Source organism: Peromyscus maniculatus, chromosome 10 (genome assembly GCF_049852395.1).
Source record: "Peromyscus maniculatus bairdii isolate BWxNUB_F1_BW_parent chromosome 10, HU_Pman_BW_mat_3.1, whole genome shotgun sequence".
Taxonomy (NCBI): domain Eukaryota; kingdom Metazoa; phylum Chordata; class Mammalia; order Rodentia; family Cricetidae; genus Peromyscus; species Peromyscus maniculatus.
The window spans coordinates 527501-544971 of NC_134861.1; the positions used below are offsets into that span (position 1 = coordinate 527501).

General features: G+C 47.8%; 1 protein-coding gene across 13 annotated transcripts in view; it reads left to right on the forward strand.

Annotated features, from left to right (window-relative positions):
* Positions 1 to 17062, forward strand: part of Slc2a9 (solute carrier family 2 member 9) — a 155785-nt gene extending 138723 nt beyond the window's left edge. For all 13 annotated transcript variants that reach the window (XM_042285917.2, XM_076545667.1, XM_042285920.2 and 10 more), the window contains one exon: positions 13271 to 17062. In XM_042285917.2, coding sequence (XP_042141851.1) covers positions 13271 to 13546 — 276 coding nt within the window. In that variant the 3' untranslated portion in view covers positions 13547 to 17062. The remainder of the gene's footprint in view (positions 1 to 13270) is intronic.
* Positions 17063 to 17471: the final 409 nt, after the last annotated feature.

Genomic DNA, 17471 nt, shown 5'->3' on the forward strand with positions numbered 1-17471 from the left:
GTGGCAGTCCCCAAAGACTTATCAAAGAAAATGGCATTGGAGTAGATACATGAGAAAAGTATGGAGCAGGGGAGTCTGGGAAGTACAAAGTCCAGGCTAGCGTAATAGCAGTGCAGAAGCCCCGATGCAGGGTCATGCTTGGCTTGGATGGGAAACAGTATAGGGGCCAATGCAGCTGCAGCAGGGTGAGGCAGAGGGTGGCTGAGTAGAAAGTAAGCTCATGAAGTTATCCACAGATCAGAGCATGAAAGACAGGGACTTTGCAAGAGTTCTACACGGAGACAGAGCCCAGCATCATTCAATTAGAACGTGGAACTTCCCCTACTGCAACACCCTCCGGGGCTCCTTGATCCCCACGACACAGGGGAGTCCACCTGGAGGAGATGAGACTACATCACATACCTCCAAGAAACAGCCTATCAATCTCTTCTCAAAGGGCATTTCAATCCCACCATCCTCCCTGGCCCACTATCCAAAACACTGCTTAGTGCCAGGCCAGCATGCCCCAATGACTGTAGTGCCAGCCAGAGGAGAAAGCCCTGTCCCCAGCCCACCATGCCCAGACTCAGCACAGCTGCAGACCTGTGGGACAGCTACTTCTCTCACGACTGCAACCCAGTCCCCCTGTACCACAGCCCCCAGGGATGGCTTCTGTGTGCCTGTCATCTCCCATGGCCCTCAGCTGGACTTACTCCTGACTCTTTTACAGACAAGTCCACTGAGGCCAGAGAACAGGTGGTCATCCCGGGCTCCACAGGGCCCACCAAGCCCAGCTCGCCTGCCCGATTCTCTCTGTGCTGGTCTGCCATGCACTGCAGCCTTCTCAACCCAGCAGCTAGGAGGCAGGTGCACCATCCAACCTCCAAATCGTCTTTGGCTGCATTTAAGCAATGGTTTCCCGTCTCATGGTGCTACAAGCCCCTCCAGGGGCCGCAGAGTACAGAGGAACCCGTGTTTAGCATTCTCCTCCTTGGGGCCCCTTGCTGGCTGCAGCTAGGACACAACAAACTGGTTTTTCAGTGGACTTTATATCTTCAGTGGGCTTTTCCTGTTTGGTTAAAAGCTAGCAGGCAAAGCCTGGGGGTCAGTAAAGTTACCCACTACCTGGAGAAAATTAGCTTCAAGTTGCCTGTTGGTCATCTTTCCCACTCCTTCCCAGCTGGGCCTTCCCAGGTCTGGGTCTGTGAAGCAGACCTGTCTTCTACACACCTGGAGGTGTGCAAAGTAGAAGACCTTATAGACACTACGGACTTAATGCCATCTTGCCAGGCCAGGAGTGAGAAGTGTCCACTGCCATCTATTCACACATACATCTAGTGAGCATTTGCCATGTATCAGCAAATGCTCAACCCTGTCAGTGCCAGGAGGTACAGCCTCCAGCAGCCCTTCAGAGAGGCTTTCAAGGTCACCCCATGACGCATGTCAGAGCCAGAACCTGAACCCACGTTCCTTATCCTCACCTGTAAGACAAGGAGAGAAAGGAGGCCACTGTTTTTGGCAGATGACTATTCTAAAAGTCCACTTTCACTTGAACAGTGAATTTACCCAAAAAACCACACAAGGAGACATAAAGAATTACACAGAGGAAGTCATTCCCCAGTGTCTTCCCAGGGCTCTATGTTGATTGATTGTGTGTGTGTGTGTGTGTGTGTGTGTGTGTGTGTGTGTGTGTGTGTGCGTGCCTTTGCATGCATTGGAGAGGTCTCCAGCTGAATCTGGATCCATTTGACCTTTATTTCACATCACTCAGATTCGCACATCATTTCCCATCTGCGTATCCCTCCAGTGGCATCACAGGGCTGCACCTTGTTTGACAGTGTCCCGGGTGTCTGGGTCTCAAATTTCATATTCATTTTCATTCAGTGTGATTATCCCAGTTCACTCAGTTGGCTTAGCTGTCAAAGAGGAGGTCGTGGAGGGAGCAATGGCCACACATGAGGCACTCACTAGTATTGGTAAAATTATTAAGGCAACTCCACGTAGTTAAAAGGGAGGTTTATTTTGTGGGGTAACTTACAAGTGAAGCAATAGGTAACAGGGTCTGAGAAAGGTGAAGCACAGTCCGGCAGTGTTATCTGGAGAATTCTGCTTGGTCTACCTCCAGCGTCCAGGGTCCAGGAACCAAGAGAGTTCCCCCATCTGAATCTCGGGTCTTCAGGGGTCCTCTCTCAGCTCCGCCTTGTAGGCATGACAGTTACCGAAGCCTCAAAGGGGGTGGTATTTCCAGGTCAAAGCTGGAACGGCTACCCACTACCCACTAGGCAGCCAGACCATGGAGTGGAAGTTCTTGCTGCTCCCACAGATCAGTCAGAATGGGCTGCGTTTTCTGCAAGAACTAGTTGCCCCCAACTGAGGCTTGTAGACAGGAGTGGGGTTTTTGTTTCCAGTCACCCGGTTTGTGGTAACTCGTTATGGCAGCCATTGAAATAAATACAAAGCAAGCCAAGCAATCGAGTGACTGTGTAGCTGGCTCTCCCTGGGCACGTTACATAGTGTGACTCATGGAATCCCACAACAGGTCTGTGAGTCCCATGTCCCCACTCACCTCCTTTTACAGATAGCCATTGAGGCACAGAAATGTCAAGTCACTTCCCCAGGGTTGCCCGCTAACAAGTCCTTGCATTGAGACCAAACCTACATGCTCCAGGGTGTTCATTCTCAACCACTGTAGTACGCAGCCCTAAATCTCAGGCAGTGACACCCATGCAAAGGGCTGAGAGGGTGAGAATGATGTCCGGGGCTCTAAATGATTTTTAGATTGATTCCTATAAAGTCCTTGAGGCTCCTTGCTTTGACTAGTAGGACAGCTGGTGGCAGCCACCCCTGACACTTGAGTATCCCCTGTGGCTACAGGACAGGCCTCCATCAGCCCTGCACGTCCTGGGTTCCTACCAGGGACACATATCAGATAGCTGTGGGTTCCTAGGATACTAATTTAGAAGGCCAAGCAAGTGTCTTGTTTTTATTATGTTTATTTATTCAGTGCATGCGTGCGTGCATGCGTGCGTGCATGCATGTGTGCATACATGTACCTCAAACCTGTGCATAGGTCAGGGAACAATTTGCAAGCATCTGTCCCAAGGTAGATCTTGTATATTCGGCAGGCTTCAGGGCAGGGTGGTGCCAGTCTGTGTGGAATACTTAATGAGCAGGGAAACTGTGGATGAGTGCTCATAAAGTATAGGCAGAAAGCCTGGATTTGCATGTCAGCTCTGCTGCTCTTAGGTAATGTGACCCTGGGCAGGTTCCTCACAGTCTTTACACCTCATTGGTCAAGTACAATAGAAGAATCCCCTCACTGGGCTCTTGTGAGGGTCTGGGGTACAGTGCTGGGAAAGCATCCTTAGACAGGGGATAAGGCTCTGTGGATAAAGTGCTTGCTGCCCAAGAAAGAGGACCTGAGTTTAAATCCCTAGCACTCATGCAAAAAAAAAAAGCTGGTCGCAGAGTCAGCTGGTCGCAGAGTCACCTGCCTGTAATCCCAGTGCCGGGAAGGGGGGAATGAAGAGCTCCTTGGGGCTTGCTGGCCAGCCAGTCTAGCCAAATCAATAAATTCCAGGTTGAGACCCTGTTTCAAAAAATAATATGCAGAGTGACTAAAGAGGACCATACATCAACCTCTGGCTTTCAGGTGCCTACACGCATAGATGTACACACGTAAACACACAAGAAATAGTAAAATAAAAAACGAAAGCCTCCTTACACTGGACAGGCCACAGCTTGAACCAGGACATGGGCAGAAGTGGGCACTGGCCTGCAGACAATCTTAGGGAATGGGATGGCATGGGCTCTGAGGGCTCCAGGTGGCAAGGCAGATCACAGACCTGAAGGGTGGTGCGTATGTGTTTCCCAGGGTTGCCATAGTAACCATACATACTTGATGCTGCGTTTTAATGGGACATGTCTCCTCTGAAACTCATGCTGAAGTTTGGACCCCAGTTGTGCTGGTCAGACTTCGTCACAGTGAGAAATGCCTGAGAGGAAGTAGTGGTTTCTTGTGGCTCACAATCATCCATCCACAGTCTTTCCCATCCATCACCAGCTCGCTCTATTGCTGTGAGTGGAGAATCATGCCTCTGAGGACTTGGGGTGAGGTAAAATAGTTCACATTGGTTGTGTCTGGGGAGCGTAGAAGAGATGGGAAAGAGCTGAGGACGATTTACATTTCTAGGGCACACCCCCAGTGATGTACTCTCCCCTGACTGGTCCCTGTCTTCAGCACTCCTGTTACCTCCAGCAGTGCATTCAAATGATGACTCCACCAGAGAGTAAATTCACTTTAGAAGGCTGAGCCCTTGTGCTCCAACTACTTCCCAAAAGGCCTAGGGATGCTGCTGCAGTGGTGATAAGACCTTCAACACATGGGCCTTTTGAGGGGAGACCTCATCTCCAAACCAGAACTCTCAAACAGTATTGAAGTCTTTAAAGGGGTTCAGAAGGCTCCACCTTCGTGAAGATGTCAATGCTGTTCTCTGGGGAGTCCTCTCAGAGCAGGACATTCTAGCTGTGAGCTCAGCTCCCCTCTTCCCTCTTCCCAGGTGACTGATGTCCTATGGCTCTCATCTTGTGTGTTGTGTATCTCCAACTCTCCCATGTAAGGACAATGACATACAGAGCCCACCCACGTGGTCCAGGACTTCCCTTTCCTAACTAGATTTTGCATGTGCAAAGTCCCACCCCACCCCCTACTTTTTTTAAAGGGTATTCACAACCTAGGGCTGGACCTTTGAAGGCCATTATACTTCCTCATGGAAGTATAATGAAGTATGGAAGTATATACTTCCTCATGGAAGTATAATTTGAAGGCCATTACACTTCCTCATGGAAGTGAGGTAGTTTTGAGGAGCAGGGGCTGGGCATGTGATTGGAAACTCGCCTCCCTCAATTAGTACACATAGGACCTGGACCCAGGAGAAGTCATGTGAGTTCAGGTCTGGGTGACTGAGTACCTGGCCAGTCATCACCCAGGAGATGATGAGAATGGACATGCTCATTGGGGGAGACACACTTTATAACTCAGCACCCAGCAATAATCTCTACATGCACATCACTTCCTATTCTCCATGCATTTTGGACAGATCCTGATGGGCCTTAAGTGTCCTACTGAGGAATTCTCATTTGCTCCAGTAGACCAAAGGGATTCAATCCTGAAGGCCATGAGATTTATCTAGGAGTTTAGGATGTCTGGTGGATGCTAGAGAAGTGCCTTTCACACATTCTGATGCAATGTGGAGGGGGTGGAATTACCAGCATGTGTCAAAACAGAGCAAATTGATCTCAGTCACTAAGGCTGAGCACCCACTGACATCTGGTGACCCATGAAGGATGGAAATCAGTGAGAACACACAGAAAGGCATATGGATGTTTCTGCAAGACATCATTTTAGATACTCGGAGGCTGGATTGGAGTGGGAGACTCTGAGCAGGGAGACCTGGTGGCTGAGAGTCTGTGGTTTACCAGGGATCCTGTAGCAAGGCCTGGAGCAAGCAGGGAGGGAAGGGAAGTCCTGTAAAGACAAGGTGAGGGACATGAGGGAGCACCTGCATGGAGATGCTCTCCCCTGGCTGAGCAGACAGCCAGGCTGGCAATGGGCACTTTGCCACCAAGCAGCTCCATCCCTGGGTCTCCTCCTGTTTCTGCAAAAGCAATCTACTGTTGACCCTCGGCAGCCTTTTCTTCCAAGTGGTGGTGGGGCACAGGGCCTCTGAACTGGTCCAGTGGACAGATTTGCATAATTGAAATGAGGCATCATCAAAACAATAAGGCCTTATCTGTAGGACACTGGCTCCATCTGGCCGCTTGTGACTAGAGCTCCCTCCCTGCAGAAGCCTTGCCTTCAAATTGAGCTGCTTCTCAGCCCTTTCTTGGTTACCCCAGTTAGCAGAAGTGCTACCTCACGATCAGCTTGTAGCCCACAGGACAGACATGGTTGTGACATGGGCTCTAGCCACACAGAGGCTTCAAAATGATTGAGTCCCTCTTATTTTATAGGTCACATAGGTTGTGGCAAACTTGGAAACTTGTAACTCCTGCGAGTAAGCAATGGCACCAGCTCAGGCTACATAGAGAGAGAGTTCAAGACCAGCCTGGACTATACAAGATTTTGTTTAAAATAAAATAACACACACACAAACACACACACACAAATACACAAGGGAGTGAAACAAAACCACATGGATGGTGTAGATACAAAGATAGTAGATAGATAGATAGATAGATAGATAGATAGATAGATAGATAGATAGATACATACATACATACATACATACATACGTGCATACATACATATATACATACATACATAGATACATAGATAGATATGTAGATACACAGATGCATAGATAGATAGACAGGTAGATAGATGATAGATAGATAGATAGATAGATAGATAGATAGATAGATAGATAGATAGATAGATGATAGACAGATAGATGATAGATTGATCATAGGTACATAAAAAGATGACATGCATATAGTCAGACAATAAGTTGACTTTGGGTTATTTATCAAAGACATATACGTAACTTTGTCCAGCATTAGAAGAACATTGTAGGACAAAAGAAAAGAGACTAAAAATGAGAGAAATAAATAAACAAGAAGGGGTCCCAGCACAGACCACAGTGTTAGTGTGTCCAGAAGTGGGGTGTGTTGCGGGCTGAGAGGATGATGGCTCAGTGGGTAAAGCACTTGCCACACAGCGTGAGGACCTAAATTGAGATCCCCAGTGCCCACGTAAAGCTGAACACCGGAGCACATCTGTAGTAATCCCAACACTGCAGTCGTGAGATGGGAGCCCGTGGGCTAGACAACCTGCCATGCACATATCACAGCAGCAAACAACAAACGACAGTCTCAACAAGGTGGAAGGCAAAGACTGGCGCCTGGGGTGGGTGACTCTCGGATGTCCACATAGCATCCGTGTGTGTATGCGCACGTGTGTGTACATGTGCATGCACACACAAGTTAAAAGGGAAAGAAACGAGGGATATGGTTAATTTAGCCCTATGTACTTGAGGCTGGAGTGGAGTAAGAGAGTGCAAAACAGAACACTAAGAAGTCCACGTGTAAATCACCCACACCCTGAGCATCACTGCCGATGGCCAGGGAGCCAGAACCGAAGGTGCAGTCCCACCGGCCCCGTGCCTGAGAGCCCCCACACCAGGGACCCTGCCCGGAGCAAACCAGCATTTCATTGGCTGTCCTTTTGCATGAGCCACAGCCAATGTTTTATGTAGGTTATCTCAGGAAACCTAACACAGCCCTGCAGGGCTCATTACTCAGCTACCACCAAGGGTGTGAGTGGGCCCCAGAAGACAGAGACCGGAGGGAACATGCACTGATTGGCATTTATTTCTTCCTCCTGCTTCTGTTCCTCCTCCTCTTCCTTTGTTCCTGTGAGATTCTTAGGGAATTTAAATTATAAATGATTCAGTTTGCTGCAGAAACTATGAAAATATCATGGACAGAAATGACCCACATTAACGTCTTCTTTCCTTCCAAATATAAAATGGGGATCTGTATATGCGCAGATGCGTGTGTGTGTGTGTGTGTGTGTGTGTGTGTGTGTGTGTGTGTGTGTGTGTGTGAGCGTGAGCGCGTCTTCTTTTTTGTTTGTTTGGAAACCACTGAGTGGATTGGAAGCCCATCTACTCTAGCTTGACCTCATACTACTTCTATAACACCTGGAAAGGCTGCTCTCAGGTGATGCCACATGCACAGGAATCAGGGCCCAGGACTGCAGTGTGCCTGTTGTTCACTGTGCAACACCTGTCCTTTCTATGGTGACCAACATGCCCTCGGATGTTCGCTCAAAACTCTCCCAGACAGCCCAAATCCTAAAACATTGGTCAGTCCCAGCAACTGGGACAGTTACCAGTCACCCACAGCCACCCGCATTGTGTCTCAACAGTCTCTTGCCTCCAGCCCTGCCTGTACCTCTGGCTCCCTGCCTAAGACAGTTCCCACAACACTGCATTTGTTGGTGGTTGCTGTTCATGACCTTTTTTGCCAGGCAGTGTGTAAGCAAAAAACCTTCTGGATTACTTGAGCAGACTTTGGGGCCAAACCAGGTGACCTTGAATTCCAGCCATGCCGCTCAGCATTGAGGTCGGGGGCAGAGTAATCTTAACTTCCCCCGATGACTGTCATGGTCTTGTCTTTGAAACAAGAATGGTGCCTGTGTTTTTTTTGCAGGAGGGATCTTAACAGACACCCTGCATGGTGTCTGTATGGGAGCTGCAGCAAAGCTTGTTGTTGTGATCATGACTACTGAAAAGCTGTTGTCTGTCCTGATATCCTAGACAGAGAGACAGGAAGGAAAAGAAGGAGGGAGGAAGGGAGGGGGAGATGAGAGAGAATACCAACACTTCCAGGGCATTCATGGCCAGACACAGAAAACACCAGAAGGAACAGTCTATATCAGATGCTACGATGAGTTCTTGAGACTCCAAAGAGTGACATGTGTCCCCAGGATGCAGGAAGCTCAGCTGAGAGCCACTGCCACACATGCAAGAGAACACCTTAGATAGGTGTTTTCGCTGTCATGGAAGACAGGCTTGAACCCAGTGTGAAGGATGGAGAGGCACTTCCTAAAAATGGACACATAGTTCTGGCTACTTCTTCACAAATGTATAGATTATTATGGCAGAAATGAGTCATTCCAACTCAGAGCAACTTCTTGTGATAAATGAGTTGAATAGCTGTTTCCAAACCTAACCTAGAATTTCATTAGGTCATAATTTCATCACCTCCAGAGCATGCTGGGTTTTTGTGACCTTGTGTCTAGGAGATGCATGCCTCTCCTCTGAGCCCACCCAACCACACCACTACAAAGTAGGCCATAGGTCCACTCTGTGTGAGCCAGAGTCAGAATTCCTAACATACTTCTCGTTTCCTTGCTCTTGGAAACAGTTACCCCCTCACAGTTCTGATTCAGAGCAGTAGGGGGGAAAAAACTAAGATATTTTTTTCTTTAATCTCAAGGGCCTTTTCCTAAAAGTAGTATTTTGCTAAAATTGCCTCATATTTTTAGCATAATTTAACATTCTACTGTATTGTGAGAAGAAATTTTTCTCCCTGAAACAAAAATCCGGACCACTTTAATGGCCATCTAATGACATAAAAGATGTATTTTCAGAAGCGACGTGACTGTGGCTAGCAGCACCCCTGAGAGCTGGTACAAAACAGGGATGTGAAGAGGGGTGGTGGCGAGAGCTGAGCGAACCCCAAGTGAGGTTCCACTCCACCCACAGATTCCGTGAGCTTGTGTCTTAACTGATGCCTGGCCTGGTTCCCACCCTCAGCCACCTCTCCTGTAAGGTCACACCACAGGGTGGGGGTGAACAGAGCGAGTCGGCAATCCCAGGCCAGGATTAAAGAGCAGTTGCTAAGGTTAGCATTGACTTGGTCGGCTCACGTCCTCAGTCCAAGCCAGGGTCCAACGCGGGGCAAGGCAGCTTTGGAGAAGAACGTGCTGCTGAGTTTCCATCCCGTCCTGCCCCACCTTCTAGCAGCATGGACTTGGCAAATAACATGGACTGTCCTGGCATGAGTGAAGACAGTCTAAGGAGAGATACTTATGCCCCGCCCATTGGCACCAATAAAGCAATGTACTGCAAGGAATCTCGTAATTCAGGCAGGGATAGGCTGAAGCCGTGGTGCCAGCCGGAGGACATACTGGTTCCGGGGAAGGAGCTTTCACTGAGGTCTGACAACTTACCAGACTGATGTGCAGGATGAAGCCAAGGCAATGTTGGATCAATGACAGGTCAGGTACAGGACTGCTTAGTTATGTACAACTCTTGCCTCCTTAGTTAAACCTAAACCTCGTTTCAAGACCTCCAAGAGTGGCTTGTGGCTCACTGGACATCATTATTTGTTCCTTTGCCCAGTGTGGCCACTTTGATACATCTCGTCCCTCTGCTTTTAAACACCCCTTGTCTCTGAGTTGCATCTTGAGGATGGGTGGCTGAGCCTTGGTAGGGAGAGCTGCCAAGGACCAGGCTCTGACCCTAACGACTCCAGTAACAACCTGACTCCAGCTTGGGTTTTTGTTTGTTTGTTTTGTCATCTGTAAAGAGGAACTAAGCAGGCCTGTAAATGGCCCTAAAGATCTGGCTCTGTAGTGGGGGCAGAGTAAATGTTCATTTGCTCCTTTCTTCTCCTTCCCCAACCTGACTCTATAACAGCCTCCTTCTGCAGAGCCAGTGATTGGTACTGTGACTTCCAGCACTAGAACAAGGAAAGAGGTGGTTTGCAGGCATGTCTGCCTCAATTCTGTACCTCCCCTAGGCCAGTACCCTCAGGAAGAAGGGCTATCCTAGCTATATGCTGCTATCATGAAATGCCACAGGCAGGGTTGTCTTTATGAGGCTGGAAGTCTGAGATCAAGGGATTGGTGGATCTGGTGGAGGCTATTCTCTGTTTCCAAGATGGTGCTCCCCAGTGTCTTCTCATGTGGAAGAAGGTGAAGGGTGAGAGGAGGCTGCCTAGTTCCCTTTATCCCAGTATGAAGTTTCAAATCTCGTTTGTGATGGATCCACCCTATGATTTGATCACCCCATAAAGACCTCACCACATTGTGAATTCAGTCCCAACACATTGGTTTGGAGAACTGCATCAGGGACCCAAGAGCACTTTTCATCTGGGGATCCCTCTGTAGACTCGGTGCCCAAGAGATGGACTTTTCCTACACTTTTGCCCCTGAGACTCACAAGGAAGGGACAAGTGTCCTATCCCCAGATGTTGCAGGTGCTGTGGGTTAACTGAAGTCTGTGAAACAGAATAATCCAAGAGGCCTCATGATGTCCTTTGGGGAGTGAAGACAAGCACATAGTAACTCAGAGGGTAGTAAAGACATCCCGGACAGCTCCAGGAGTGCCCTGGCTAGGGTAGAGAGCCTCGGGACACCCTTGACTCAGTAAACACCCACTGCTGGTCCTCTGTCTATCCACAACTCCCTGCATTCTGGCCATGCAAGAAAAACAGCAATGCCCACCCTCCCATAGCTTACCCTCAGTGGGGAGAGAATTAATTAACAGGAGGTTCTATGCTCTAGGCTCCATGATGACGCATGATTAGAGACAGTGAATCAGGAGGGCACCCTCTCAAAACTGGAGTTAGAGAAAATTTCTCTAAGGAAGGACCCATAGGCAGAGAAAGTGAGAAAGCAGGATGTGCAGGTGTTTTTGACAATTGTGCAAGGAAGACCGTTGATGGCATGTGCAAAGGCCCTGGGGCATGATATTAGGAACAGCCATCAGGAAGGTAAAGCTGGAGCAGAGAAGAAAGGAAATGACCTCAGAGAAGCAAAAGGGACTGGAGGTCAGCCATGGTATGGAGTTTGGCTTCACTTGGAGTGACTTTGGACATGATTGTGGATTTTGAACAGAATTGTGGCAAGCTGCCCGTTGCTTAACAGAGTGTTGCCAGCTTCTCTCCTGAGAATAATCCAAGACACTAGAAGAGATGTGGGGAACCCAGGGGAGAAGCTATTCAGTGACCATCTATCTATTAGACAGCTCAAATGTGGAGTCAGCATGCAGGCAGGGGGCCGGACTGTGAGACACATTCCATTCCATCACAACACAACATGAGGGCAAATATCACCACATTTCTTTCTTTTTTTATTCTTATTTTTTTAATTTTATAATAAATGTAATTTTACATATCAGCCACGGATTCCCCTGTTCTCCCTCCTCCCACAAACCCACCCCCCGCCCTTTCCCCAATCCCTAGGGCCTATGCTGGGACACTTTGCTCAGCCTAGGTGAAGGAAGGAGGGGACTAGACCTACCTCAACTGAATCTACACCACCACATTTCAAATAAGGAAACTTAATGCTCAGGGGTTTGAAATTCTGCCTTAAGTGGCTCATCTTCTGTGTTGGCCCAGCCCCTCTCATGACAGAAACCCTGATTCTCCTCCTTCCTCTTCTTGGCTCACAGACTCTCTGTGGACAAACAGAAGGTACCTTTCTCGGAGCAAGGCACTCTTCACCGCCCACAGTACTTTGAGATGGGTCTTTCTATTATTCCTTATAACAACCCCACAAAACCACTCTTGTCCTTGTTTTACAACCACGGAGGCACCATGAGTCCAAACATGTTTGCTGGAGCATCTGGAATGTATGAGTACCTAGGCTCTTAAGCACTGCAAGCCCCAAAAGCAGAGTTTTCAGTCAGAGATGAAATGGAATTGATGAAAACCCTGACATTGCTTCTTGGGAAAATAACACTCAAAAACCATTGTCTCCTTGTCTTTCATCAATGGTGTTTGTAGTGCAAAGAAGTCAGGCCTGGCAGCTGTAACCAAGAAGACTTTGAGGGTTAAGGAGATGGGCTCTCATATAGCCAAAGGTTGGTGTGAACTACCAGTGAAGTCAAGGATGACCATGAACTTAGGGTCCTCCTGCTTCTACTCCTGGAGTTGCAGGTGTGTACTTAGCAGCCAACAAGTTCCAGGAATCCTCCTGTCCCAGCCCCTACCTTCAGTTGTGGGGTCACAGGCAAGTGGAGTGTGCAACCACACCTGGCTTTTTACCTGGGTGCTAAGGATTCCAACTTGGCTCCTGGTAATTGCTCAGGAGCCATCTGGCAAACCCAGGAAGCCTTCTATTGAACAAACCTTTACTGAGAGCCAAGCACCGTGTCAGGGGCCACAGAGGCTCGAAGAGTCCCTGGGAAGCCCAGCATCTCACTGAGGTCTAATTACGACACAAGCAACCATGACTACACCCAGCATCTATCTTCTGGTCTTTCTGTTTTTGTACAAGGCTGTACCAATTAGTGAAGTAGATCTTCCGTGTACCGGGGGAACAATATGTATTCTTGATACCATGATCCATATTTTTCCTACAAACTGGGCATTTATGGTTCTCTTGTGTGTCATGGGAGAGGGAAGAATGTGATCATGGTAAAATGAACCTAAGATAATATTCATCAAGGATTACATTTTCCTCCCTTAATGGTCAGTTTTTAAACACCTACTTTGGAGAAAAAGAATACAGAACAATACAGACTGAGTTGGTTTTTTTTTTTCTCATCTTGATCATGGCGGGTAACTGGTTTATCTCCACTTCCTTTGAGACTGGTTCAAGTATCATGTGGCTCCACCTGCCTCTTGCAGCAGCAGCTGCCACTGTGGGGTTTTTACTTAGCACTGCCGCCGTATGCATACCAGCTGCAGAGGAGAATCTTGCAATGTGGCTTTACAACCTGCTAGCTCGTGGGCTGACTGTTTACTGGCTGTTTTTGTCTCTACTTTTCCACAGAAAAGCCTGGACTCCTACTGCTTCCTTGTCTTTGCTGCAGTGTGTATCACAGGGGCCATCTACTTCTATTTTGTCCTCCCTGAGACCAAGAACAGAACCCACGCAGAAATCAGCCAGGCATTCGCCAAGAGGAACAAGGCTCACCCCCCGGAGATGAAGACTGACTCAGCCATGGCAGAGGAGAAGGCGAACAGCCAGCCTGAGCCAGATCCATCCTCCACGCTGGACAGCCATGGCCAAAACCAAATGTCTAAATGTGTGTTCTCACTTCAGTAACCCAAGGCTTTCCCAAAACGTAGAAGGTTTCAGCTGATTGAAGCCATGTGAGACTGTTGTACTGGGGTGTTAGGAAGAAGCCTGAGGGAATCAGACCTCACAGCTGTATCTTCACAGCTGCCCCTTCCAAACTCCCCATTGGAAGCATTCCCTAGGTTTGGTACTCTCGGCATTCTATACAGACCAAAGGCTGCCTCCTTCATGACTGAACTTGTAGTTTTGAAATAAAGTTGGAGGAAGGGGATCAGGTTGCCCACTCAGAGGGAAGTCTTCCGGTCTGATGGACACTCATTGTAAAGGGAATGGCAGCCGGGGCTTGTCCAAGCTGTGCTAAGCAACTCTGCCCAACCTGCCCTTGGCCTCCAGCCTCTAGGGACCTGGACTTTGGTCCTGCCTGGAAGTGTTCTGACTTCCATGGGAAGATTCTTTGTCCACACTAACAAATGCCTGTTGCTAATCTGCCTCTACCCTGTGGACTGGAGGCTCATACCAACTCACCATGCTGCTGATCCTACCAACACAGGCTTTGTCCCCAGCGCTCAAGGCTGCCAGGTCTGGGGCTGTCTTTAGTTCAGACTGTTACAGAGAGCACACAGAAGAGCAATAAATAATATGAGAACAAGCTTTCTGGCAAGTAGGGGGCAGAGACTGCAAGTTGAGCTCTGACCCTGAAAGTGACTCTAAGACTAAAACCTAGGTTTGATGGGAAAGAACACTGGGATTGATTGGTAATGCCTGCCCTGGATGCAGAAATGGCAGTCTCTGCTCCTGAGCCTCGTGTTTGCAATGTGAAGGAGATTCATCTTCAGAAGTCACAAGCTGCCTGGAAAGATGCTCACCATCACTCATCGTGCTCACCCGCCTCAACAGTTGTTAATGGAGTCCAAGAGTCAGTTCTAGAGTAGGGTGTTTGAGTGGGTGTCTGGTTGGAGCAACTTGCATTTTGCCGTCATTATGTGTGGCTCATCGTTTGACTGAGTCCCTTCTTCTGCCTCTAAAACAAAGTGCCTATGTAGCTGAAAGTTTTCCTGTGTCCCACCTAGCCTGCAGTCAGGACAAATATCACTTACTCATCAGTCCCGCAGCTGCTCAGACCCAAGTAAACACACAGTTATTTACGAACTGTATGGCCATTAGCTCAAGCTTATTACTGACTAGCTCTTACACTTAAATTAACCCATAATTCTTATTTATGTTTAGCCACGTGGCTTGGTACCTTTTCTCAGTTCTGCCTTCACATCTTGCTTCCTCTTGTCTGGCTGGCGACTCCTGACTCAACCTTCCTCTTCTTCCCAGAATTCTCCTTGTCAGTTTCTCCGGCCTATACTTCCTGCCTGGCTACTGGCTAATCAGCATTTTATTTATCAACCAATCAGAGCAACACATTCACAGCATTCAGAGTGACATTGCCCATCATACCTATGACAAATGTCATAAGCAAATGGTAGGTACTTAAATTGGCATTAGTGTGTGTAAGTTTAAGATGTGTGGTACCAGACAGGGAAGTTCCCAGGCCAGGCAACACTGCTGTTTTCCTGACTATTCTAGATGAGGTGGCCTTAACCAAAACCTGTGCTCTGATTTTTCCTGCCCTGTTGAAGACTCTTCATCTGGGCCTCTCCATGGGTGCATTCCCAGCTCAGAGCACCATGCCATCCAGCATTGGTTTGAACAGTGTGTTTAAGTATGGAGAGAAAGTAACACATGGATTTCACAAATGCCCATCACAAAGGGAGCTGAGTAACTTGTAAAACAGAAATCCTAACATCTGAAAGCTGTCATTCACTTGGAGATTTAAGTATTCTGTCAATAAATATTTATTAGTCACTAACCAGTCTGCTTTGGCTGGATACTGAAAATACATCTATGAGCAAGGAAATACCAGGCTGTGACCTAGACACTGTCATGTCTGACAGAAAAGATGAAAAGTCAAAGCACCAATGGTGAGGTGTAGTGTGATCAGGACTGGGGTAACAGTGGTATGGGAACTTCCAACAGGAGGAAGAGTTGGGGTGGCAGCTGAGAGTGCCTTCTCAGACAAGGGGCAGAGCAGAGCCAGGACCAGTGTGACCATGAGGCCAGAGGCCAGCAATTATTTTTGCATGTTCTTATATTTGAAATTATAATGAAGCCACACTAAGGGCATGTTTTGAAAAATGAATCTCATAATAAAACTAATCATCTCACATGCTTCATCATTTTACTTTTTGCACAGCCCTGTTCATTTCCTGCCTGATATTAATCCACTTACACACACAGAATATATAAAACACGATTACAATTATCTTTCTCTTATCTCTCTATTTTTCCCACTTGATATTAAATATATCATCTGAACCCTAAAGACTTTTGGCACATTCTGGTGCCCACCACAGAGGCAGAGAATTTCTTACCATAGAAATCTGTTTCTCAGATGCTGGAAGAAAATGGGGATCCAAGAATCAGAGCCAGGTGTTCACTGAGGGCCTGTAGGCCAAAGTTCCACTGGCTGGCTGTGGCCATTTGCACCCTGCATCTTTGTGTGGTCCTCAGGAGAAGCTTGGCTACCAGCCTCACTTTCTGATTCCCACCCAAGAGCTAGGGGTGACCTCATCCCTTGTAGGTCCATTTCATCTCTCTCTATATCAAAACCATGGAAAGTGGTATTTCCTCCTCTCAGAGTCCCAGAAATAGGTAATTCTTTCAGCTTCTGGCACTAATATGCACATACTAGGCCATTTCTCTCTGGCTAATGATAACCAAAAACCTAGACAGAATCATAATGCAAACACATGCAGACCGAAGATAAGAAAGCAGGCAAATTGCAGGTGGGATTCCAACTTGAGGAACAGCTCATGTAGCCATGAGTTCCTGCATCTTTCCCTCCCACATCACCTGATCACTCTCCAAGATGGCAATGTCCAGACCACGGAATGGGTACCCAAAGAAGAAGCTCTGGAAGAAACTATTCCTTCCTTCAGAGTGACAGGAGGAAACTTGAGGCCCTGCAGGAACCACTCAGGCACTTAAAGAAAAACCCTTCTCTTTGATGAGAAGCTGGGGACATAAGCCTCTAAGCTCCAAACAGAACAGGGGAATGCCTATAATTCAATCATTCTCTCTGCCCCCAACCCCTCCCCTCCCCTCCCCCTCCTCGTATTGCTGCTTTGTTTCAGATACGAGCCCCTGTAAAAGATAACACAGTAGTAAGGGGGAAACCATGCAATTCTAACCAAAAGATAAGACTGCAGAATGGCAGGGTGTGGGGGTAAAGAGAGCTGAAGACAGGAACACCCTAAATTCGTGGATGAGATTCTGGTTTTGCACCAGTGTGAAGCTAATCAGAGGAGTTTTGAGAATCAAAATGCATGTGGATCCCAGCACAGGCCCATCCAGGCACACATGTGGGGTGGACCTACAAAGAGCACAGGGATTGAAGTGGGAATCAGTACCCACAAAGCATGGGTAAGAACGTTTGATCTGAATTTAACCAGGCTAACTGTTTGCTTTCAAATAAAATTACACAGAAGATTTTAATGAGTCCATTAAAATATTCAAAATACACAGGGTAAACTGAAGTGTGTGTGTGTGTGTGTGTGTGTGTGTGTGTGTGTGTGTGTGTGTGTGTTAACAGGATTAGAAACTGGCCAAGTAGGACAGAGCTCCAAAGCATCAGCTCTGAGAATGTCCTTGCTTTGCAGATGTGAAAATTTGAGTTCAGATCCCAGAGCCCATGCAAAAAATGTGAGTGTGACCATTGGCTTGTTCACCAAAACCCTGGGGTTCTGAGGGACAAGGACAGGAGGATTGCTGGGGCTTGCTTGCAGGCGAACAACACAGCTCCATGTTCAGTGAGAGACCCTGTCTCAAAGAAATAGATGAAGAGTGACAAGACACCCAGTTGCCTCCTCTGGACCCCACACTCATATGCACAGGTGCACACACG